Source organism: Lonchura striata, chromosome 7 (genome assembly GCF_046129695.1).
Source record: "Lonchura striata isolate bLonStr1 chromosome 7, bLonStr1.mat, whole genome shotgun sequence".
NCBI lineage: Eukaryota > Metazoa > Chordata > Aves > Passeriformes > Estrildidae > Lonchura > Lonchura striata.
This window is the reverse complement of record NC_134609.1, coordinates 12,222,350-12,249,058: the sequence shown is the minus strand read 5'-3', so window position 1 is coordinate 12,249,058 and position 26,709 is coordinate 12,222,350. Positions and strand designations below refer to the sequence as shown.

At 42.7% G+C, this 26,709-nt stretch overlaps 1 protein-coding gene across 17 annotated transcripts in view; it reads right to left on the bottom strand.

Annotated features, from left to right (window-relative positions):
- CAMK2G (calcium/calmodulin dependent protein kinase II gamma) overlaps positions 1-26,709 on the bottom strand; it is a 119,044-nt gene that overhangs the window by 44,302 nt on the left and 48,033 nt on the right. For all 17 annotated transcript variants that reach the window (XM_031505230.2, XM_031505224.2, XM_031505225.2 and 14 more), the window contains exons 3-6: positions 21,567-21,626; positions 6,419-6,473; positions 5,808-5,873; positions 2,888-2,960 (exon numbers count right to left, since the gene is read on the bottom strand). In XM_031505230.2, the coding sequence (XP_031361090.1) occupies positions 2,888-2,960; positions 5,808-5,873; positions 6,419-6,473; positions 21,567-21,626 (254 nt within the window). The remainder of the gene's footprint in view (positions 1-2,887; positions 2,961-5,807; positions 5,874-6,418; positions 6,474-21,566; positions 21,627-26,709) is intronic.

Here is a 26,709-nt window from a genome sequence, read left to right as displayed (position 1 = left end):
ACAGTTCCTGCAGCACTTAAGCCAAAATTCTATTCTGCCCTCCTCAGAGGATAACTGGGGGGAGGGGAAAGGGAAGCGGGGAAGAAGGGAGGGACAACGCAGGAGATAAAATCTGCAGTGATGTTTCTCCCCTTGAACATTAGACAGTCCCCAGGGCACTGAAAAAGTAAATATGATGCTAATAAGGGCTGCCAAATATACTGCTGTAATGTGGGAAGGCATCATCTGGCTAGGCAGTAGTTTTCATCCCTTACAGAAAAAGCCTCAAACTGGCATAAGCAGCACAGCAGTGAGTATTCTTGTAAGCAATTTTTTCATGCTACATATTTACAGCAGCATAAAATATTCTGTCTTGCTACTGCTGCCATCACCTATACAAGAAGCAACCTTGTCACTTTTTCCATGTGCCAAGAAAGGGAGACAGACTTTTGACCCTCACATTTCCACCTTGAATGAATCTCACTCAAACCATCATTCTGTTATGTTCCAGCAGAGGACTTCAGGAGAAGCCTTTACACTGCTCCAAAAACTGGACTGAGAATTGGCAGCTTCCTCTGAAGCACAAGAGTAGCTAGTTACATGGGACCCCTTGAAACCCCAAAGCCTTTAAGGTGATGGCTATTATGGCTTTGCTGGAAAATCAACTTGAAAATAGGCAGGTCAAAACAAATAGGTGGTTTCTCATCTTATCCTCTTCTCATCTTTTATGCAATTTGTTATCAAGTTGATTTTTTAACTGAGCAGGATAGAAGCCTGGAAATCCAGAAAAAGGAGCTTGTCTCAGTTTCACAAATCTGATAAAGATCTTTTTTACAGCCTGCTCACTTTTTTCACCCCATAGCCACTCTTTACCCCTGTTCTGCCTGACAGGCACAAGGTGCTTTGCTCACTCATCTGTCCTAAAGTACTGGGCATGTGCCTACTCCTTTGAATGAAAGCAGAAAAGCCTTCCTCAACACAGTCCTTGCCATAATCAGCTTGGAAGGAAGGACAGCTGGGTCTCGATACATTTGGATGCCACTGGCTTTTCACTATATGGCAAGAAGAAGAGATTGTGGTAATCAAGTTACACTAATGAAGATTCACCACTATAAACAAGACCCTAAAGCAGAACATCAATTAAATATTCTGAAAATCCCTCTCAAATCCAGACTGCACCTAGACTTAGCTTGACTAAGAGCAACATTTAAGACAGACTTGTGCTAGTTAAGCACTTTGTACCTCTATTTTAGAAGCAAACACCTTAAGGCCAATGGTGCTTATCCATGTGCATGTTTGCCAACATATGGGTTGTCTCAGGTTTAACATACTTTTTGGTGAGGATGTGAATGCACTCTCTAATTTCTTACAGTCCCTATAGGAAGATCAATATTTGACACTCTTTAATAGCATGTCAGCCAAAAGACAGGCTTATGAGAGTGAGTACAAAGGACAAAACTTTACTTGAAGCAGGCTCTACAGTTATTACACACTGACGCTGAAGGTCAAGCTTTTGGAGAGGAGCTAAATATTAAATAAAAAGCATAGGACCTTTCATTGCTAAAAGGAATGGTTACTCCTCAGGCCTGGATAGTTTCAGTCAATCAGAGCAAGCAACAGAAGAAACATATTAACTACAGTAGGGAATGTCTAGAAGCTGATAAATTCTAAACAAGTTGCTAGCTTTTCTACAAACAAAACTTTTTGAAGGAAACCAGATTATATTTGAACACAACGAAAGCTTCTTCTGTACTGGAAAACATTATTGATTTTCATAGACTCCCTAATTTTGGGCAGTAGTGCCTCTTGGATGCTGCTTTCGCAGGAACTGGTGTTGTATCTAATCAAGAGCAGCCAAGAGTTCACAGTAGATAATTTGTATTTTTTCACAATGTAGTGAAGCAGAAGGTCAAAAGTGTTGCATAGAGTTTGTCAGAAACACAAAGGGTTCTCCAGTAGACCAAAACACCAGAGGAACACTGCCACCAAGCTTGCAATGTGCTTTTACCATGCTCTCTGCAAAATATTTTTCTACTTTCCTCCTTGTACATTGTTTAACAAGCCCAAACCAACACTAGCAGCAGGTGTCATCCTGCATTAATTTAACTGGACTGTTGGTGGCCATCACCATTGCCACTTTAGACAGAGAAGGCTCCAGGGCATGTAGACTTTCCCATGCAAATCTTTTCTTGCTGGAGCCTGCCCAGCTCCCAGCACAGCTGCACAGTTTGGGGAGTTTAGGTGACTCCACTGGGGAGACTTAGGGCTATAAATGTGTTATCATGTGTCAAATGATTGATTCATCCAGTCTTTAACTGGCCAGCAATTTTGGTTTTAGATTTAAAGTGCTTCTTCTGATGAGAAAAGAAAGAAATAACACAAAAAATTCTTGTTGAACATCTCTGCCCTAGTGCAGTGGCATGTATTTGGCAACACTGCAGAATAAAAATATACATGCTGTGTGCAGACAAACTCATCCTGGCAGATTGAACAAAAATTGCTCCAGGTCTCTAGAGATCTCTTCAATCACAAACTAGAAAGTTTCCTTCATTATAATGAATCCTTCCCAAGTTTCTCTGGAAGCATACTCCTCTCCAAGATTCACAACTACCACATCCTGGAGCTGCCTCAGAGAAGCTGAGAGCTGGCAAGGTTCACAAAGACTGAAAACTTCCTTGGGAGTTCAGCACATCCTCTAGCCCTCTAGAAAACTCTGAAGAAGCAAAGTTGTGCTTCAGGAACCCCTGAACACAGTTCAAATTAAAAAAAAATAAAACAAACAACACAACCAAACCCAAAAAAGCCCACACAAAAATCTCTGCCAGCTGGCAACACAATATTCCTGTCTTGCCTCTTCCAATGATCCCCTGGCTGCTCTCCTCAGACTACAGCACAGAGGAAACATTACCTTCAAGTCCCTGTGCACGATATCATGCTGGTGAATGTGATTCACACTCTCCAGTATCTGATGAATACAGTGGCTGCAAGATAAAAGGGAGAGACATACAAAGTTACGCACACATATTTAACATCTCATCTCATCCCAGAACTACTTCCCTAACTTTTACATTTGTACTAGGAGGCATTCAAGAGCTCATGCTGAATCTCTTCATCGTGAGCAGTGGATGCCACAGCTCAGCACCATCACAGCTGAATAACCCCAGCCCTCCCAGCAACAAGATGCCAAACATCCTTTCTGTAGCAGGACCACAAAGCCTCACTCCTACCTCCCATCATTTCCTTCCTTCCCTTCCCATCATACTAAGCCTCTCACTTGTTCCTTCAGGCAACAGTGCCCACCCCACACAGAACAGCCAAGGCACCCAAGTATTTCAGCACAGCAGCTGAAATTGTGCAAGCAAGACCAAATCACTCCAGGAAACATTCCACTGGGCTAGTCCTGAGCGAAGAATAAACTTTGGGAGAACAGCAGCCTTCCTCAGAAAATTCAGAATGACGACGCCTGGGCGCCTGCCAGTTTGCAAAGCTTTCAGAGCAGCATCTCAAGCACTTTATATACACAATGTGCACACACACCCGCTTGCTGGGTGCCTTTTAAGTACAGATCCCACTTAAGGGGTTAGTAATCTGAAAAGCAGACTCATTCCGTTAAGTGCAGCGTTCTGCACTCCCCCAGCTCACAGAAAACCCTGTCTCTGCCATTCCCACTGCTGTAAACCACAGGGACAAAAACAAGATGTTATTTACACCTGTCGCATAACAACAGCACAATCCACCCATGGGTGAGATTCCAGGTTGCAACTATCTCTTCCACTAAACTCTTACTTGGCTCCCAAGGGTGAATCAGGAATGGAATAGGGATTTTGACAAGTATAGCTGGGCAGCAACCATGCAGATGTGGACAACTCAGAGAGGTCTATGTCCTCACTGTAGGATCTCTCAGACCCTTCATTGACTTCTACAAATCTCAGAGGAACAAATTTGAAATTAGTGAAATATTTGAAAGAAAATTTTTATTGTCAAATATTTGAAAAAAGGCTACAGGAAAAGATAGGAAGAGGGTGAGGAGAGGAAGAGGAGAGGAGAGGAGGTACAGCACTGTGTATTTGCTACCCCCGCCCCTCTGGAGCTAGCAGTCTGATCCTCAGGGTCGGAATCCATGAAAATCTCCCTGCTCCCAAAACAAAAATGTATAATTAGAACAGAGCTGAGTCTGAGCGAGAGAGATTTTCTGGCCAAAAATGGCAAAAGTGTGAGGTGTCCCAGGCGAGCCAAACACGGCAGATTGGCACAGACCTCGCTCCCTCGCTCTCTCAGACTGCTCTGGAATTCAGCACAGCATGGGGAGAGAAAGGGAGGAGTTTCACTCTGTCATCTTACGGGCACTTGGAGACTTGACCAGCTGACAGTCAGAGGCCTGAGCACCCTAAGGAGAGCTCACAGAGCAACAGATAGTCCTCCTTTTCCCCTAACCCTGCCATAATTTTCCCAAACAGTGTCAGTCACTGACAGCTTTTGAGCACTTCAGGGAACACGCACTGGCAAGAGGAACAAGGGAAGGATTGTGATTGATAACCTCAAAACTTCCCAACTTCAAGGCAGAGTGGCATGATTGACTACATATCCATCGGAGATGCTGTGCCTACAAGATCTGTACACCCCACTGAAAACATCTATGGGGCTCTCAGATCTCTCTGCCAGGAGCTCCAGCAGAGCTGATGAGTTCACTGGCCTTCCCAATCACCAGATGGCTCCTGGCAGAGCACGCAGGGCAGTGCCTCATTTGAAAGCCTGTAATGACCAGAAGACAGACACTGTAAGTGAACCACGGGGAAAGCAAATAAGTGCCTGCAGACTCCATTAGCAGTACCTACACCAACACCCCAGGTCACACTCTCTTTCCTTCCCTGCACTCAGTATCATCGTCCTTAAAGTACTGCCTGTCAAGCTCAACCTGCCACAGTACCCACCACTTCCTTCTTACACCTCTCTTCCCATGGCTCCCCTGATTTCTGCTTCAGCAAGTGTTAGTATGGGATAAGAACATGACTGGGTGTTCAGTCAGCAGAGTGAAATGTCACCACTGGGCCACTCCGAGGCCATGCAAATGCAGAACAGGAGTGGCCTAATCCTGGCTTTGATTCCAGATGCTGCATGTCCAGAAGATGGATGGGTCAGACAACACCCTCAGCTACTGCTGCACATAACATCCACCCTGTATAAACAGGGACATGCACATGCCACTTCAGGAACCTCACATGTGGGAGAGAGGGGATACATTCAGGAACAGAAGGGCATAACTCCAAATCTTTTTAACATTAAAATATGAAGGTTGGTCTCTCATGTTGTGCCTTCTGTCACTGCACTGACCAGCTGACTGTCAGTCAGAGACTTCCACAAAAACACAGCCTTCAAAGCCTCGTTTCCTCACTGCCCTGTAAACCATTACCTAGACTCAGGATCTGCCCAACAGCAGTGGCACCTCACTGGAAACATGCTAGAAAAAGAAAGCCAAGCAGGCAGCACCCTCACAACTCTCCTTTATGTTTGCTTAGTAAGGACACACTGTCACCACCCACCAAAAAGGCCAGGTAGACAAAGCTGCAGCAGTGGCTCTCCCAGCAAACAGCACAGAATGTGCAAGTGACAGAGACAACAATGTCTGCAAGCGGGCAAGGTCTACAGCTATACTGAGTCAGGCTGTCTGGTGACAATTAAGTTCATGTTAAAGCAGAAAGAGGATTTGTTTCATCCAGACAAGGGGCAAGAGTGTTAGAACAAAGCCACGGCAGATCAGCAGTCAGGAAACTCATTCCACTTGTACATGTATATGGAACATGCATGCAAGGGTCTGGAAACAGCCTTACCTGGCATCTGCTTCACTGTAGTATTCTCTAGCAACAATATCTTCAAAGAGCTCCCCACCAGTAACCCTGGAGTGCAAAAGAACAAAGGATGTTACAGAGCCCATGCTTGTGCAGTTAAAGGCTGCACAGGATGTATATGGCCACCCACCCGGGCCCTTTGCCACAGCCTGCATGGGATGCTGCCTTACAGGCAGAGCTCCACCACCATGGCTACAGCCACATGACTGAGCCCCTGGACCAGCAGTGTACAGGACACTGCTGACACACTGCACATGAACTGCCCACACACCTCTGCTGAGCGTAGTGTATGCTGAGCTTGCAAAGGACAGCCCTCCTCTGACCCCCGCTGGGCTGCCTCAGAGACAAAAATCAAACTGTCTCCATACACAGGATAGACATTCTTTGCCATCCCACACTTACACCTGGTACCAGAAGCCTTCCTGGTCTGTCCCCACCACACAGTCAATGGATTTTTGTCAGATAGGCCAGAAGTATTTACAGGTCTCAAAAGAGAAAGGGAGAATTATCCTAATGCAAGTGCTTTTTATTCCACTCTTAGTCACCCACCAATGTGCCTGCATTATGATGAAGCATCAGAGACAGACACTTACAGATCAAAGACGAGGTAATGGAAACCTTCTTCTGAAATACTGTCATGGAGTCGCACTGCAAAAACATAATCAAGAAGTGAAGATTTAAAGAGCAAATATGACACTTCAGAAATCAAACTCATGCACACAACCGAGTTCTCCCTCAACCTACTCAGTCTATTAATTCCCCATGCCCTTTACTCTGTGTGCTCCCTTAGTGACCTATTTTTTTCCGTTATCTCAAAGGAACAGATGGGTGTCCTGCACATATATTCACCCCTCTCCAGCGTCAAAACAAGCTCTGAGTATTTTTGACCTCCTGTTCATTCTTCCTCTCTAATATTTCAGTACCCTCCTTTCATATCTGCCAACTTTTTCCTACATGGTTGTATTTTGGCATCTCTCCCAATCCATTATTTCCTAAAACAAACGTTTTTCCGAGTCCCCAAAACAAGCCTTCAATCCATAAATTGACTTCTGACTCTACCTGCATGTCAGTACCATTGGCCCCCTTTCTGCCGTTTATCTGTAAGGCTCAACAATGTTCTTTCTTTCTTCTGTTATTTCTTTTTCCTCTCTTCATTCTGACTTACACTGCAAATTCTTACCCAAAATTCAGAACCAGTTTCTTGTCTCATTTTTCTGACCAGCAAGTCACATGTTTCCAAAGACATATTTGATCACATTCCGCTTCTCAATATTTCATCCACCTTCAGCTATCCCTCTTAAATTCTGCTCCTTTTACCTAAATTAACTTTCATCTTTTACCGTTCCATGTCCCAGGCCCATGATGGGCCACTATCCCCTGATATTTTGGGATCTCTGAGGTTCTGTTCTCTTATCCCCATGTTACATACAGGCAATAACAATTGTATCTATGCACTCAGCATGGTGCCATTTCCTCTTGCCTGAATCAAAATCTCCATTTCTTCAACATTCTTGGATACCTAGGCACTATTGTAACCCAAGAGAAGAAACTTCATATGGCTACAGAAACCATACTTTTTTGGTTTTTTCTTCTGCTGCAGAACATCACTCTTTCCTCTGCCAATCAGTCACAAGTTAGCAATTCTCTTTCACTCAATTCCTAAGCCTTCACATCCTGACTAGAACAAGATGTCTTCTTCACATGACCATCTATAATCTTTGCCTATTGATTCACCAAAGTAAAGCAACTAGCTGAGACAAGACCAGGTCTCAGTCACTTTAACACCTTGTAATTGAGTATTGACCAAAGTAGCGTTGACCGTTCTCATAGTTACAAGAAAAATCTCATTATCCTGCTCTGTCACTTTAATGTTACCTTTGCCTCTCTTCCCTACCTTCCATTCTCTTCCCCATACAACACAGTGACCTGCCTTGATTTTCCCAGCATCATCATTTTCTCTCTGTCAGTATCAAGAAGTCAGTTTGCACCTCTTATCAATGCATGACATCAACTACCATCATCACTGTATTGGGAAGGTTTCAAACTAGCACTGGGCACATATGGAACAGCTTTTGCACATGTTGTTAATGCGCTTCTTTACTCCTCCTTGCAACTCTCCTTTGCTCAGGCACCCTTCCATGTGCATGCAAACACACTCAAACCCAGAAGATAGAGTAGCACAGATGTGCAGAGACCACTGCCAGTACCCTTCCTCAGAGGATTTAATTCTTTCCTTGGTTTTTTTGCCTGTTGATTCCCATATTTTTTCTCCTTTTATCTAAAAGCTCTCTGACCTGGTCCCTTGGCTAGTTTCCTTTCCTTAGCATTTCCCCATATCTAACTGCAGGGGTCTGGGAGGAGCACTCCATCCAGCAAAATGCTGTGAGCAAGCCAATACAGCATTCAGGTTCAACATGCTGTTCCTAATGCGTGAGAACAGACACATCACCCTGACCAACTATGTCCTGTAAATCACTTGCTGCAAACAAAAAATTCTTCCAAGTAAGCAGTCTTAGTTGTGTCTGTAATAACTATATTGTAACACAAATTTGTGTTAACAAGAAAACTTGTCTCCCAAGCACTTGGAAGAAAGCAGCAGAGGCGGCATTACAAAAACACAAGTGAGAAGAAAGGTATTTCCTAGGAGAGATTTCCATTCAAGATTGGAAACAGGACAGAAAGCAGCTGAAAAAGACACTTGGATTTCCAGTGCAGGGCAGTTTTCACTCCAGTAAAGACTGCTTGAGGTGAAACCAGGACAAAAGCACATCAACAAGAGCTGAAACCCAGAACACAGGCAAAAGTCTGCAGAGAGATGTTATGAACAGATGGAGAAACTTCAAGGAAAGCTGAATGTACTAACAAGGTCATGTTTGGTGATGCTCAGTGGGCATGAAAAAGCATTCTCCTTCCTCTGGCACCTGAATGGTCACCAAAGCACTGCAAGAAACACCAAGCACAGAGGAAAGTGCCACGAGTGATACCACGATGGAGGAGTACAGCCACCAGCATGCTGAGAACAGTGGCCTTGAAAAAGACATATAAACATGTTGGCAGGTAGAAGTGAGGAACAGTGAATGATAAACTTTGACGCAAAGATTCGAGCAGCAAATTACAACAGAAAATAAAACACAAATGAGCTGATTGGTGCTATTCCTTTGTCCCAAGGAAAGCAATTTTGTCAACTACATTATGAAAAGGGAAGGAAGTAGCAATTCAGCTGGCAGAGACTCACAGAGGCAGCAAAAAGAGCCTTCAAGGACAGTAAAACACTACTTGCATCCTTAGGTGAGGAGCCATGACAAGACGACAGAGACAGTTCATACTGAAGTTATGCACCACCCTAGGGCTGCACAGCAAAAGAAGGCCTTGAAGGCAGGACACAGGTCATTAACTTAACAAGGGAGCTGCCTCTTCACGACAGCCCACAATGATGCTGGAATAAAATCTGCCTGGGATTTCAACTGCCGAGGTAATGAAGCTCAGGGAGTAATGGTAGAATAGCAAAATCCAGAAAAGCTGTAGGAAAAATTACACTGGGCACCACTACTTTGCACAGGAATAATGAGTGACAGCTCAGAATAGCAGTGTGAAGTCAGACAGCAATAAGTGGAGTCAGAAAGGAAAAAAAATAAAAGTCTGAAAATACCAAAACTCTTGTGAGTCTCAATTCCAGCCCTAACTTCACACTGATGCGAATAAACAAAACCAATACACAGTAGCAGAACAGAAATAAAACCTGGTGTCCTTTCACCCTAAAGTGTTGCTTACCTACCCTCCTGCAGAGCCACAAGAGCTCTCCTGACTAGCAAGGAGTCTGCAATGGACAGCTCTGAGGTCATGGTTCACTCTGCTGACATGCAAAGTTAAAATGCCCTGCTTTCTACTACAGCACTAGCATCCCTAACTGAGGGATGATTAGCTTAAAAACATGACCTGCCTTTTCCAAAACTATTCAGCTAGTCCATGAAATGGCATATATTCAGAAGTAACTGAATGATAAAAAATATTTTAAAAGTCTCTGTGCCTCCTCTTCACTTTGGTGGTTCACAAATATGATCCACATTGTGTGAGTATTCACCATGAAGATACACAAACAGAAAACATCTAATACCTTCACCATCCAGACAGTATAGAGTCTCTGCTTAAAGATAACATGTGCAAATGTCCTCCACCTGAAGGTAAAATACAGGTTCCCGAATGGCCAGTTCCAAGAGCAAAACTCAAGTACTGGGCTGTCCTCGGTTTCAAACATCTTCTCATGAAAAGAGGTTCCCATTTCTTCCACAAGCTGCTGGTCCTGACACACTGTCTAACAGCTCCTTTACTACCACAAGTTCAGCTTTAACACAGTGGTTGACACAAAAGCTGCTCATATCTGTATAACCTTGTAATGTGGGTTATAAGGGAGTGAAAAATATAATTATATGGAAACACTGGAGGGCAAAGTACTCCTGAAACCTGATTATCCATAATAAGAAAAACAGAGAAATAAAAACAAAAGTATTCATCCAGTTAAACTTTTCTTCAAAAATATTACAGTACTCCTTTTTTTTTTTTTCTTCTCATCAATGGATCAGTGATGCATGTGTCTAGCACAGTAGGCTAGACAAATGCACATATCACAAAAGGAGTCTCAAGCTGCAGCAAGAGGGAAGTTGCACAACAGTTAACAGAGTGTCTTTCAAAATACAACCAAACTAAAAAATGATCAGTATTTGACAAGGGAGCTCATCTCATTCTACTCACCAGAAGATGAGGTGGATTATTTCTATTAGCTGATTCTGTGACCAAGAAGCAGCAATTCAAACCATATTTCCTTCCTAGCCAAACACTATTAACACAGGGATTCTTTTAGATGTAGGAAATTAGACCCTGCCAACATCACTCACAGCTGGAGTCACCTGATGACTCTTTCCATTGAAAGATCTCTGATGGATGTACTACAATGGTTAGGTTCACAAGAACAGACAGAGAGGGGAGTAAGAAAGAAAACAGAAGCAAGTCAGACAACAAGGCACTAAATCAATTACAGGATATGGTGAAAGACTTCACCTAAAGTTTAATTCAGGAGAAAAAAAAGATCCCATCCATACAAAAAACCAAAGTAGTTTTGTAGAGTTCACAAGCACATCTAATTTTGTAATACTGATAAGTCTTACAGATAACTTTCAAAATAATACCTAAAAACCACAAAGCACTAGTAAGCACTGCCAGAAAAAATGCTGTCCAAAGGAGCAGCATCAATTACAGACTGGGAGGTAGAAACCTTTCCAACAAAACCAGCTGCTCAGTCAGGAGAAAGTGTGCATCACCACTTGGATGATATTGCCAAAAAGCACATAGATTCTGGGAGGAATAAGCAGTGGTTTCAATACAGCATCTTGATGAAACGTTTTCAGCAAGCCACAAAGAAAGCCTAATGGGGTTTTTTTCAGTATCTCCTGAATCTGGTACTGCAGTGGTACTCCACCAAGGGTGATGAGAGCGCTACTCAATGCTGGCCCTCCAATTTTAAATGCACACCCGTAACTGCACTGTTAAAGAGCTGTGAGGCATTACAACACACAAGATAGAACCTAACTAATTGCTTTAAGCATCCTTTTCTTCCCTCAGTCTTCTCTCCAGCCTTAACCTATGTAAACTGATTTTATTGTATAGGTAGCATCTCCCACAACACTGGTCTTCTGGAAAAGTAACTAACAACAGAAAAACAAAGATAGCAAATGGCTCTCTTTCCCCAAAAACTCAGATCTTCAGCACACTCTGCAAGTTAGGGCAAGATTTTTCTGTCTTGTGTGGGTGTGTGTGCAAGGTCCGAGGCCCTAACGCAATCCAGAGCATTTGCAAAGAGCCTGATACCACACTGAGTGGCTCAAGGGGACGAGCTGCGGTTACTGAACCTAACAGCAGCTGCGGAGCAGAGTTCAAGCACTTTCTAAGAACATCTGTTGTGAATATTACTTTTCCCTGACTGCTGTCTTCAGAGTCTCACTGGAAATCTTGCCTCAAGAACAGAACTTCAAGCTGCTACTTCAAAGTGTTCCAAAATCCTTGTGCACTTACACTTTTTATTTTACAAAGAAATAATACTGATAAGCTATTATATTAATGAGAGAAAATGAGGCATTTTAGTGAAAAACAGCAATGCAGCAACAGTCATGCCATATGGTTTGCATTCCATGCCTGAAGTGACCCTGTACAGACAGCCTCAGCTCTCTGATGCCTGTGATACAAACCAACTGAACATAAGAGGAAAACATCCTTCATAACAAACTGCAACAGCCTAACAACAAATGCAAATTGCTGCTGAGTCACGCTAAGCAAGGCTCTGTGAATCCAAAAGTTGAAGTAAATCATGAAGAAATCAGAAAAGAGCTATCCAATTCCATAAAAATCCACCTGAACGACAAGAACATGAGACATTGAAAAGCAACAGACATGTCATCTTTAAAATATCATATCTAAAAGGCTAATTGGTACTGGTGTCACAAACACAGAATATACGTAGCCTAGTTGTGACCCACATCTCCCTTTCACTCTGTCCAGTGTGATGAATATTATTATCTTTTTACTCTTATGTCAAGCACAAGAGGCCAGAAGGATTTATGCCTGCCACATAAGCCCCAGGATGAACATTCTCTGTATCCCATATCCACAGGAAATAGCAGCTCAGAGCTGTACAGGGGCTTAGTCTATGGCTGGGGCAGGTAGGCTCTTGTTGACACAGGGTGATTTCTGGCAACCTGCTGCAAGTAAATATCTTAAAACAAAGAAGTTTCCAAAGTTGCAACAAAAACCAAGTATAAAAGCAGAATTTCACAGGACAATTCCCAGTATCTTCATGCAGCAATCACTCCTCTCTGCTTAGGAAAACGTAACACGGGATGAAATCTGCTTGCTCCTACATATCAGTGATCTCTGCATGTCCTTAGGGAAAGTGCTCAAGCTACAGGTAATCTTGTCTGCTAAATCTAGGTTCACTAGTGCTCTGAAGTGTAAAGCATTTTGATACTAGGGGCACATAAAGGACAGTATCAGCCAACTACCTCTGCACCAACACACACCGAGTGCTGTATTTATGCAATATTTAGGGCTCTCAAATTAAGCTGTCGGTGTTGCAGAGCCAATAAAAGACAGTGCAGAGGTTTATGGTTGTCTCCTGGGTCATGGTAGTTGCAACACAGGAACTCTGCCATGCAGCATTAGTACTGCAAACTCGAAAGTGCTCTGGGATCTTCTGGACTGAACCATGTTATTAAACATCAGCCACTCATTAGGAACAACCACAGCTTCACTTTTCAGCAACTTTCAACCGACATCAGACATCTGCCTGTATTGGGGAGAAATAGAAGAGGTAAGAGATGCTGCAAGGGTTTATTTCAAGGCACTCTGCATATCAGAACCAGTAGAATAAAACTGGATGGTTAAAACCTATCTGATGTCCTCTTCTATTGGTACTCTGGGATGTGCCAGGAGGTACTGAAGCTATTACAAATCCACATGGCCCGACAGACTGCAAACTGAGCACCATCGTCCATGGCAGCACAAGTGACAAGTGAACTGACGCAGATGGCTACCACCCACACTCTCTGCTTCCCCAGCTGCTCACCAGCCTGGGCAGCCAAGATGGGAACTGTCCCACCATCCCCAAGCCTGGCTGTGTGCCAGGATACTTCCTGCACGCTTCACATCACTCAGGATGTCTGTCCCACGAGGAGCCACTACCAGCCTGTGACTGCCTGTGAGCTGGGTGCTCGGCTCCCACCCCAGCTGTTTCTCTAATTACATTTAACACGCAGAATTCCGTTGCAGCTGCTCAGGCTGCTTCCAAAAGGACTCTCCTTTTAATTAAAAATTCGCTATTAAAAAGCATTAAATTGTGTAATGCAAATAATCCTCTAGAAATCATCTGTCCCAGCAGCTAATGACCAGCTTTGTCAGAGCAGCACCCAGCAGCAGCAGGACAGTTAGCTAACAGGACATAGCAGGCTGCTGTTCCCCAGCCCCTCAGAAACGTGCTCTCCTTCCTCCTCCCCCAAATCTGACACAGCGAGGTCAGGGTATGCTGGACATATACCAGCCTGCTGTAAACACCCCAAGCACACAGCATTTCACACCAACTGCAGTTCCAAAGCTTTGGAAAATGGAAGAGAAGAAGGATTTGTTAATACTCTGCCCAGGTTCTGGCAGAACCAAGCTGCTGCAGGCTCTGCAAATAAAGGTAAGGAACAGTGCTAAGGAGGTTTGAAAAGGCCAACAAGCAGAGAGGTGGGCCTCCTGTCCCACTCACCATTGTTCTTACAGTAACCTTTTTAACTCTCTAGCCTTAAAAAATGAAGCTAAGGTGCCCAGTTGGGAAATTCCCTTATGCATAGAAATTCACAGCCTAGAAAAGAGCTGTAGGGAGAACAGTACCTTTCCTGTTGAGAAACCTGTCTTTCTGCAGAACTAAAAAGCAAAAATAAAAAAAACCCCACAAAGTATTTTTAAAAAACATTTCAGTGCCAAGTAAAATGTTATTTTTCCTTCGCTTTTATAATGTCTGTATTGAAAAGCTGAAGTTCAGCACATGATACATAACATCTAGAATGTCCTACTTAAACATTAGACGAGCCAAAAGAGTGCATTCACAGGAATATTTCCTGCTCTTCTGATAACAGTGCAATTATGACCATCCAGAATTGTTATTAATAATTTCCTATTAGCCACACAGCAGATAAGCAAAGTACTTCTGATAACCACTAGTATTATATGAGAGATTTTTCTGAAAACACCCAAAATACTAACAAGCCAACTTCACTGGTGTCTCAAAGAAAATATGCAGAGAACACCCACTTTATTAAAATCAATAAAATACAGATAGTGGCCACGACAAATTTTAGATCTCTCATACAATGCTCTGCATGTTGGCATTTCTGCCATCAGGGATGAATCCATGCAGGCAAGTGCTGTGCCTGCCATCCCCAGCCCTTGCTGTGTGAACCTGATGCTCTCAGCTCGTGCCTCGCACTGCCCAGGACAGCCACGACCCCCGGGCACGGCCGCAGGCTCTGCTCCAAAGGCTGCCTGTCTCCTGCAGGATCTGACCAGAGTGCAGCCACCCCCTGCTCTGATCAGGCCTCGGGCAGAGGGAGCCCAGAGGAGGCTCTCTCCATTCCTCACTGGGGTGGGGGGGAAGGCAGAAAGCAGGGGAATCCTCCTCTGATTTTTGCAGTACCTTTGAGTGCACAGAATCTGGCCCTTATCCCACTATTTATTTTTTTAAGGGATTGCTTGCTACAGATAAATCTCACACCTAAATAGATGAATAACAGAATCCAAATATGTCTCTAGTGCAGATCAGAGAGACATACAGAATAAATATATCCCCTGGCAAGAAAAAATGCAATTATTACTCCATTCCCACATTGAGATGTATTATGGAAAAATGGTTTTCTTAAAACCACAGGAAAAGCTATAGGAAGAGGTGGCAGTGAAAGAAGAAAACATGCAGATGTAAATAATAGTGAAATAATTAACTGTGAAAATCAGAATGAGAAATGACTGCTTGGGGTTTTAGGGAGCATTCCACCAGGCAAACATGCATGGGCACTCACTTAAATGTCTAACAGTACAGAGACTAGAAATAACTAATGGTAACTTGCAGCTCAAAGGCTCAAACTTTCTAGCAGGAACTCACTTTAGCTGATAGTCTCTTTGAGGGATTATTGAGTGTTGGTGGTTTTTCTTTGTTTTGGCAGATAGGAAGAGAGCAGGTTAAAGGTGTAAGTCCAAGAATATTTCTGTTTGACCTCTTAGGAAGCTCGGCAACTTGCTGTCCTCTGAGACAGCCCCATGACACTTCCAAGGAAAAGCTGCTCAGTAACTGAGAAAGTCTCAAAGCATAACTCTTACTACAAGGTCTCTTTTCCCCCTACTCCACCTTCCCCATACCATCCTCTCTGTACCAGAAACAGTCCCCCAGCAATAGAAATCACAGGGCAGCAGATTTACACAGGCAGCCATGCATGGGAGCATCCCACTTGGATACCACTGAGTATCCATAGGGCAGCAATCATGGCCAAAATACTGGATAATCCCCAGCATTTTAACTATTCTTTGCACATTACATCCTTTCTGTCCCAAATGCAAAGGCAGTCTGGATGCCTGCAGCCAAATGAAAACAAGGAAATCTGCTGTTTACAGCAAAACACAGCCTACATTTTTTTTTCTTGTTCACTAAGGAAGCAATTCAAATTTCTTGTTAAGGAAAAGGTGATAGGAAAACATTCTAAATGGCAGCAGGGGGGAAATACTGGAGGCTTTGTAATCAAGACTAGTATGTTAAAATGAGGAATGAGTGAACTTGAAGTTGTGGCTGATACCACCAAGACAACAAGTCCAGTATTAAGTCTGCAGACGTGATCCACATACCTGTTTCCCACAAAGGCTCACTATGAGCGTTGTGGGATAATCCAGCTGGGCTGGACACAGAAGCACAGCATCCTTTTTTCTGTCTTTGCCCCACTTCACACCTCAGCTGTAACCATCATTTAAGGGCACACAAACTGGAGCCCTTTTCTTATACACATCCATCAAAATCACTCCCACAACTCAGAGGTACTAAGAGGACAGACCACTTGTCAAAGGAAATAAAATTCAACTGGGTCAAAATAAGTTCTTCTAATTCACAGGAGATTTCTATACCATTTTCTCCCCATTTCAAATAAGGACATGCCCAAATTTGTGGTTTTATGCTGAGAAAAGCCAACAGATAAAAGTTAAAATAAGAAGAATTCAGGTGCAAGCATATTTTGGAGAAGTCTGAAGCAGGAAAAACCTGAAAAGGCAATAATTCTGATAGATGCTGAGGACAGCATTTCACCACTGCTATAAATTCCCTCAAAGAAATTAACTCTGAAGCTTTCAGCAGAGGATACAAAAGCAGAAATCAGAAAAATAATTTGGCTCTGGCTCTTGGGCTACTACCAACCTCTCTTAAAATATGTGTTTTTATTATTCTAGACCTAAGTGCATGCAGTTCTTCACAGAATGGGCTGCCATGAGCTGGGGCACAATGACCAACCAAAAGTGCTCAGTTCCAACTATGAACAAAAGATATTCAAGACCTTCTTTTGAACAGCTAGATTTAAAATACCTAAGAAGGAATACAGATCAAGTGGTGACAAATCCAGAGAAGAGGCCCATATTTAGACTGCCATAACAAAGAAGATTTAGGAGAAGGGCAGCACCTTCACACAGTGGACAAAATCCACACACAGAACAGACTGAACAAGTCACAACCCTATCTTTGTAGGAGAATGCTAGAAAAGACTTTTCAAAATGATGAATTATTATTTTCATTGAATTTTGCATCATTATTGCTTTGGGAAATAAGACAGGAAAGGTCATGTTTAACATGTTTCTGAAATTCGTATTTGCACTGAACAAACCCGCAGGAAGATTCTAAGGTTCCCAGCTCTGTTACTGCTTTAAACATTTGATTGCTAGCAGGAAGCATGGGGAAAAAATGAATGTTTCACAAGACAGTGTATGTAGTGGATAAACTACAGGACTTAAAAATCAAATTCAGATTTTCAGACTGATTAAAGCTTTCAGCTGAGCAGAAGACCAAAAGAGCTGTTCCTGTAAGCAGGAGTTGATATTCAAGACATTGTAATTTTAGTTGTGACCTTAGCAATTGCACAATTTTCAGTGGCACAACCAGCAAAGTATCTGCAAATGAAGCGTCAGGGCTATGAGTGCTCTTACAGAAATCTGCCTCTTTCCAGCAAAACAGGGATTAAGGGGGAAGCAGCTGTATCATCAGCTTCTACACATTCACAAATACATCCATGTCTAATGTCACAAGATCTATATGTAAGTGAATCACTGGAACACTAAGTTGTTCTAGAAGTGGAATTTCCCACAGAGCAATAACTCTTGCCAACTTCCACAGGCACTTTATCTCTTTATGGACAGTGGGGTTTTAATGATTCTTCTGCCTCTTCTACACACCCATATCCTCAGTAATGGATGCCTTTTTTGAAAAGAACACATCACTGTCTGATCTCTGTCCAATTCTTTTGAATTTGATGACCATGGCTGGCAAATGTCTCTCTGAGCCAGAATGCAAAGTTCTCTAGGAGTTGTCAGAAGGAGAAAGAACAAACTGAAATTTAGGGAAAGAAGTCCTTACTCTAATGAAGTCTGACCAGCTATAATGACACATTCCATATCATGCATACCATAAGTCAGAAATCAGAAGAAAAGTGCCTCAAGTAAACTTTCTTTAGTCCAGACAAAAAACCCCTTATTGCAACACCAAGCTTTTAGAGGGATTACTCCACTGTGATTACCTTGGCCATAATGTGCATCTAAAGACAAGCCAAACACCCAGCTACAGAGCCAAAGCCTGTAATTACAGCTGATATTTGATGAAGGCATTTTAGGATAACTCAGAAAGCAGTCATTTCCAAAAAATAGCAACAGCAAATGGAAATACCACTTCTACTTTGTATCTAGAGGAATCTTTTACTTTATCAGAGTAGCAGTGTTATGGTCAGTGTATTGCAATTCAGAATCAACTGTCCTGCAGTAAATGAATAAGACCACAAATTCAACAACAGGCTTGCTTCATATCCTGTGTACAGGCAAGAGGGAAAACCAGCCTGCCTCAGAGTTCTAACTTACAGTCTTCTGCCCCAGACTCACTACAGGTCACATCCCTGTCTATTTACTACAACACAGTTTGCAACAAAAACAGTAACAACAAAAATTGAACTTGAAAGCAAGTGCAAAAGCTGCAGAATTCCTTATGGTTTGTGGAATGTTATTCACATAGCTCACACTGAGGCAAGACACCAAGCACTCATGAAGATGAGTTTACAACATGGAATGCCAGTAACTTGGTGATTACTAACTGCTAATACACATTTTGAGGAACAAACCCTACTATATCAGAACATGTTTCCTTTCTATGACAAAATAAAAGTCCAAGGAACATGGAAGCAGCAATGCATGTAGCATCTGGACTTCAGCAAGGCTTCTGACAGTGTCTCACATGCTCTTCCCACAAGCAATTAAGAAAAAATGTGTATTCAAAACTAGCTGACAATAGTGGATACAACTCATTGAAAAAATACTCACAATTGATCATTGTCAAACTGGAACAATCTATAAAGTGATATCTTCAAGAGTTTGACTGGAGTCCAACAGTATTCAACAGTGTTATTAACTAGCTACATGATTCAATATATGGCATAGTTATCAAAGAGCACGTTATTGTGGGAGCTGCAACCCTTTTACACTATCAGAAGATAAATCAAAATGGTTTTGACAAATGTGGAGAGGCAAACCTCCAAACTGGATTTCTTCTTTTTTGTCATTTTTTAATAAAGACAAAGGTAATATACAGTCAGTTCAACCAGGATCCTCTTTTATACAAGAAAAAAAAAAAAGTTTGCTTGCCAGAAGTTGTGCAGAAAGTAGTGTGGACCAATAATGTGTCAAAAAACAAATGTACATCAAGAATATATTTAAATGAAAAGCTTCAAAGGTTGGTATACAAAACAAACATCTTTGGTGGGACAGGTGAAGCAATTCTTTCCCCTCTGGCCAGCACTGACATGACCTCAGTCATGTCCAGTTTTGGGCATCACATTTCTAGAAAGATATGAAGCAACTGGAGAGAGTCCAGAGAAGGAGGAGAGAGGAAAGGAGAAAAAAAAAAAAAAAAAGACTGGAGATCTAGAAAACATGACATATGAGAAAAGATTGAAAGAACTGGGTTTGTTTAGTCTGAAGAAAAAGACTAAAAAGAGACATGATAACAGTCTTCAAATATGCAAAAGACTGTTAGAAGAAACTACTTTCCCCAGATACTCCAGATAGAACTAGAAACAACAAGCTAAAAGAAAGGCAAATTATGTTTTTAATGTTAAACTGACAGAAAAATGAAACATTTGAAAGAGTGCCGCCAGGGGCTGTGAAAGGATTGAAGTTTTTTAAGTACAAACATGCCTGGAACCAGCCAGGTATAAAAGATTTTCACAGGACTGCTAAATGAACCATATGACTTCTTGAGGTCTTATTCAATGCACTTTGATTCTGTGTTGCAGGCATAAAAATGAATCCCTTTATTTTTATTTGTAAGCATTCATTGAGTTTACAACGACTTGTTCTTTTTCTTAAAAGAAAAACTGTTCTTCCTAGGAAGACACGAAATTCTCTATAGAAAATGCAAGGGACCACTGACATTCCCCCAAAGTGTTGTCTTTTCCAAACCACAACAGAACAGGAGACTAGCACTGCCACTCATTACAACTGTAGAACTGACCTAGGAATGTGAAATATTTCTTAACCATGCTGTTTACTTATAAGAGTAGTTTTCCTTCTGTGTATAAGATTTACTCTGTGAGAGGTTTGGAAAGAAAAAATGTAAGAAAGTATAAAAAGGAGAGGTTATGGAAGTGAAGTTAAGGTCAAAATATAAAGTGACATCACCTACTAAACTAAGTATAGTAAGTCTAACAGGGCAAATGAAGTGCAATAACTAGAGTTTTAGTCAGTTTGAATACTGCCGAGCAATAAATTTACTGCTGATATATTCATCACTGCAAATTATTGCAGAAGGTGGCCCCTGGGCCTCTCAAGACATACCTATATCACAACTACACTCAGATGCAAGAAAGCTCTTTCTGATTAAAAGCTGCTGCTAAGGAACTTCGCATTAAGTCAGGTCCTGAGCTTGTGGAAACTGCTTGTTCATCACACAAGGGGTGGTGTACACATGCCAGTCCATGGGGTATGCTCTAAGGCACCTTTCTTCTCCCATGCCCTCAGAGGACAGGAGCAAATGATTACAAAGCTGAAAGTCAGAAGACCAGAGAGATGCCCTTAAAGTATTATCTCCACTGCCTGAGTTATGCAAAAGTAATACAAAGTAATATATCATAGTCTTCCCAGGAATGGACATTTAACTGTGGTTTGGTTAAAAGTGGCAGTTTGGTATTTCTTAATGTTTTCTTAAATAAATTAGCTCAAATCAGATTGTAGCTAGGATCCTAGAGGATATATTTATTTTAAAAAGCTAAAAAGGGGGTTATTAATGGGCCAAGCTTCCATGGTACTTTGGAACTAGAAAAAAACATGTCCTCTCTACATTTCAGTAAATAAGGAAGGTTTTTTTTATATTGTGCCTTATTTTGCCTTCCTCTGTATTTTTAGACAAACTATTCCCTTTGCTCCAGTACTCTTTTCTTTCCCCCCCTTCAATATAGGCAACTGAGTCTCAGTCCCTTGCTTTCAGAGTAAGTTGCCACTGCAACGAGAGGAGCTGAAGTATTAGCCCACCCCCCTTTAATTTTGGGCTTTTCTCTGAATACTAGATTTAAACTGACATGTCAGTAAGGGCCAAGGAGAACAGAGGATGGATGTGAGGAAAACAAACGCAACACCTGACTTCCATTGCAGAATGTCAGATGAGCAGACAAGAGTCATGCCTCACCCAAAGAGCAAGGACAGCTCTGCAGGGATGAGCTGGCAGGAACACAGCACACTTTGGTGAATGTCTGGGGCAGGATGCTAAGGCATGGGACAGGGCTGGATACAGAATTTGTCAGAGAGATAAACTATTGAGGTGATCTCAACAGGCAACTTTGACGAGCTGTGTGAACATTCAGAATACATCTGTTCTCTTACAGCAGCTGCACTGCTGCTCTTGTCTCAGCACTACCCCTCTGAGCCCAGGGAATTTACCAATATTTGGATGCTTTAGAAGTCGGCAAATTCGAGCTTCACGTTCCAGTTTCTGGTGATCTGAAAGAGAAAAAGAAACAAGGTCTTAGGTACCACAACTCTGAATTAAGCTCTTGCTCATATTCAACAGAGAGAGGAACACAGTGACCCAACAGACATCCTGAAGGCTGAGAACTGCTGGAATGTGTCTGTCTCCCAAAACTTCACAGGCATTTCAGGAGGGGGCTACGCAGCTGAGGCTGCACAAGGACTGCTGCTCACGCTACAGAGCCAGCACTAAACTGGTATTGCACTCTTTGATTCAAAGTGACTAGCTGCAGAATGAAAGGCACTGTTCTTCCATCAGCTTCTCAAATATGCAAAGCCACTTCCAGTGAGACCCTTTCTGGGAGGTATCCTTTCTCCAAGGCTGGAGAGTTGAAGGAAAAGTCTCAGAAGAAAAAACACACATGAAACGGGAAAAGGAACTGCTTCCACTCCAAAGAAACACTGCAAAAGAAGGGCAGAGTAGGAGGGTGAAATACACAGCTCCTGCTAGTGCACAGCCATCACATGAAATAGGGAACTCTGCCAGCTTCAGTGAACTGTAAAGGTAACCATACTTCAGTGTCCATGGACAGACTCGCTGGTGAAATGCTGATCATGCACTTAAAAATCTCCAGGCAAGAAGTTCTGCTCAAATGCTAAGTATGCTTATTCCAGCCCAAAGGCAACATCAGTTCCAGCATGACATTCATCTGGATTAAAGAAAAATATCAAGGAGACTGTTCCCATGTGTGAGTTCAAGGAAAGAAGAAGGACTTAGAGCAACTCTGCCTTTCTCAGCCAAGAAGCACTGAGACATTTCAGTACAGCAGTGGTTGACTCCTGAATTTACACTACAACAACCCCATCTTCTCCTATGAAATTCTCACACTGGACAAGCACAGATTGACTGAAAGGAACTGAGGGAGACAAACTCTTTTAGGCAGCCCTGGCAGCTGCTAAAATCTAAACTTTTGCGCATGCAGATGCCCAGAACAAGACAAGTAAGAACGTCCAGTCCTTGGACTTCCCATTCCAGCCATCTAAAGAACATAGCAAAGGGAAGTAGCAGAGTAGCAGTCCCTGCCCACTCTTGACATTTCTTCCCTAGTGGATCTTCAACACAGGTGTGATTCTGTATCCCTGTGACACACAGGAGTAAGTAGGACCCTTGGCCGGTTGGACTACTCAGCAAGTCACTGGTAGGAATGCAGCACCCTTTGATTTATAGGAACCCCAATGGAGACCCACTTAAACAAAGCTGCACTGCACTACTCTGCCTGAAAACTGCCTGTTCAGCTCCTTGGTCTCTGCATCATCTTCCCTTCTCTCTGTAAAGGAGGATTTGGGCAATTGTTCTCTTCCCCATAAGCAGAAGATAGAGGCTGAGCCAAATCTCAGCACTTTTCTCTCCCAGGCTGGAAATAGAAGCTCAGGGCACTGCATGATTCCCATCTTCTTTTCCACTACTGAATTATAGAAAATGTCCCAATTAATACCTTATAGGGCTGAGACGTGCTTACATCCTCATCTGCTATTGTTCAGGGATGGGGGAAGGTAAATTACTCCCTTCATCTCTTCTTCTTTCTCAGTCCTGGAAATTATTGTTGTTGTTGCATATATTTTAGAGTTCTGTGCCAGAACCACTCTCCAATAAAATACCAGGCAGCAAGAAAGCCTGGAGAACTTCCATGCTCCTGAGGCCTTGGTGCAGTGCAAGCACTTTCTCACCTGCATTGGCTGGGAGAGGTGGGGGTGTCTTTGCTTTGCTTTTAGCAACATCTCTCACAAATGAAGTTTTGCAAAACACAGTAGCAAAGTAACAGACAGTGTTGCACACTCTGCACTCTGGATAGATTCTCACAGCAGGACAACAGTTTAAGATAAACTATCTACAGCCTGCTCGCATGCTTTGGCCTTGCAAATTCCCCACTTTCCCTCCCAGCTCTACTTGGAACTCCTACAGAAGGGGATCCTTCATCTATTCAGATCACATTGCCCTCATGCACAGCTATACTTGCTGAGAATCTGTTCCCAAGTACAAGGACACAGAGAAGCAGGCAGCAAAAACAGCTGAGCAAAGGGGGAAGAAGAGGCAAGAGCTCACCACGTGCTGTTCAGCTCCCAAGTCCTGACAGTCAGGACAGACAGCTGACAGGAGCAAGGCTCAAACAAAATGACATAACCATCAAAATGCCATGGGAGATGTAAATCAAGAGCAATTGCTCCCCTGAAATCCTACACCATCGTGCAGAGGGAGGGGGGCTGGCAGGGCAGCTAGTGTTCATGGGCAGCAGCCACACCAGAACTTGTGACAAGAGGTCACCACCCCACACTCCATCCCTCCAGCACCACACAGCCTGGCCAGAGACCAGAGGAGGAGTACAGCACTCCGGTCACAAGGTACAGGAAACTATTTCTGGTCGGGGGGAAAGCATACCACACTCTTCTGTCTCCAGGGCAACAAAACAGGCCAACTCAAGCACAGCTCCCAGAGAAAAAGCACACTCCAGCCCTGGGAGCACCCAGCAGTCAGCCGCCACAACTGAGAGCAGTGAAAGGTCAGGCTGGGTGGGTTTCCTGCCACCAGTCCTAGAGGGTCACAGCTCCCCTCCCTGCAGGATCACTCGTCCTGTTCCAGACAGCACCAGCACACAGCCCAACCAGTGACTTGATAAACGCTCACCCACCCCATCCCCAAAGGTCTTCATCACCTGGTGGCCTTTGGCGCAGTGTAAACATTTGACTCTTATCAAATCAGCACCAGAGTCAATTCAGTACTTATGGGGGAAAACCTGGTACCTAAACACATAAGGAATAAAACCAAAACCTCAATTTTCTACCTTACTCCGGTCTAACAAAAGTTTGTTCCCAGTAGGAGACAAAATATCCAAAATTTTTTTTCAGTCCAGCAGAGCAGTGAATGGGTTGGCTTTAATACTTTTCTCATACAGGGTCTCTCTGAAGTTTAAAATGCAAAGTAGTCTTAACTGTATTAAAATAACAACTAAAAGATCCCTTCTTTACCAAGAGCTTGCAAAGAAATAATTTCTCTTCCCTCTGCCCTAAAGATAAAACTTATTTCTCCAGGTCATTTGTGGACTGGAGGTGTTTATGCTTAATGCACAGTGGAAGTATACCTTATAGCTAACAGGAGCACAACAACACATCTGACCTACCTTACAGGATTCTAGGCCTGGGACATTTGGCTTATTTCCCACCTTTCACAAAACTGTGAAATTCAACCAGTAATTTCCATAATCTGCCTAAAATAAAGCCTATCCTTTAGAAAACATAAAGGTTCACATTCAAGAATTCAAGTGATAAATAAAGTCATACACCCACAGAAATTACTGCAAATGTTAGCTATGCTAAAATTTGGCACTGCTGTTCCAAGTCTGAATTCATCTACCTCCTGCTTTCAAATACTGGATTTCATTAAGCTCTTTTCCTGCTACGTTACAGAGCTGTCTAGCCCTGAACAATAGCTGATGCTTAAAACTTAAGTACAGGATATTACAAACACTCATCTAATATTCATTTACTGTTTTCCAGCCAAAAAAAAAAAAAAAAGAATCTTGCAATTTGGAAAATTATTCTATCTGCAGTCTGAAGCAATGAGTATCTACACAGACAGGAAAGTGCAGACTATGTATCTCTTTTGTAGCAGAACTTAAAATGTGAATGCTTAAGAAGATGGTCCTTAAAAAAGGAGAAAACTTACTCATGTTTGATACACAAACTAAAGTGTATCTATTTATCTTTATCAGTCCTTTACACAGTATGGTTTTTGTATCTCTGTTCAGCAGGTAAACTAAACCTACATTTAACCCAGGTACCTTTAACATTATTGCTCTGCAAACATAGCACTGTCATTTTATGGACATTACTGCTGGGTTTCTTTAGAACATACCTGATGAGAAAATGCCTTTTAAAAGAACTGGGATTTCTCTGGGATGGCTTTTGATTTTGATTTACTTAACTAGAAAGCAAGAATGGCTGTGTTAGCATAATTTGTAAGAGTTAAGGACCTATACAAATGAAACTGCTGCATTTTACACAAACATGCAGTCCACTCATTGAGGCAGGACACTTCATGCACAATGGATGGACAGAAATGGCTGTGCACAATCAGTAAAGTCACCACTGTAAGAAACTCTAACTGGGAAGGTCAAAACAACAATCCTGCTTGAGTACAGAAGACAGCAGACCAAAACCATCATAGTTTGTCCTAATTTTCCACAGTGCATCAAACTTCAGTAGATACTCAGGATAACTTGATGCTAAAGTATGGTATACTCAACAGAAATAAAATCGTAGAAGCAGATAACTTCATTTCAAAAACAACTGGCAATCTCCAGCAGAGTGGGAATATGACTGATTTTATACTGATGCACAGTATATCTTACTGTTTCCTAAGAAAATAATTTTCTTGTCTGACCAGTTCTGTCTGATATCCCAAAGAAGCGGTGGAAGAGATGGCTGAATAACATGAGACCCATTTTCTAGGCTCCATTTTTCTCCAGGGAAATAGTTTCCAGTTTTCTACTCTCATCACTACATGCATGCCTGCTTTGCAGGAGGTTCATCCTCACCAGGTCTTTCTCCTCCAAGGGCACTCAAGATTTGAAGAACATTTTCAGACAGAGACAGGTAGAGGATATCTACAAATCCCAGCAGTCTGGAGCTGCCAAGTGTGAACATTTACATAACAACAACAAGATGAAGAAAAAGTTCACTGTGCCTAATCAGCCTGTTAGGAAGCTGTGTGAGAAGGGGCTGCCAAGGAAGCACAGAGAGATCTGTCTGCATGGAGCTGAGGCATGCTTTTGAGAGACAGAGCCTGGAGAACGACACCTACCACAAACCCAAAAAGGTGATTGGTCCCAAGTAGGCAAGGTGAGGGCCAAACCCAAGCCAGAGGGCAGGAGGAGCTGGTTAGGTGTCACACTGCCACCCTGCACTGACAGCACAGCACGAGATCCTCCCGAATTCAGACACAGCTGTGATGCCCTGAGTGCCTCCTGCTCCAAAGAGATGCACAGAGGACTTCTGCTTCAGCTATGGGCAGCTGCCATGTGAACACACCCTCCAGCCACAGCTTTGCCAAAAGCTCCAC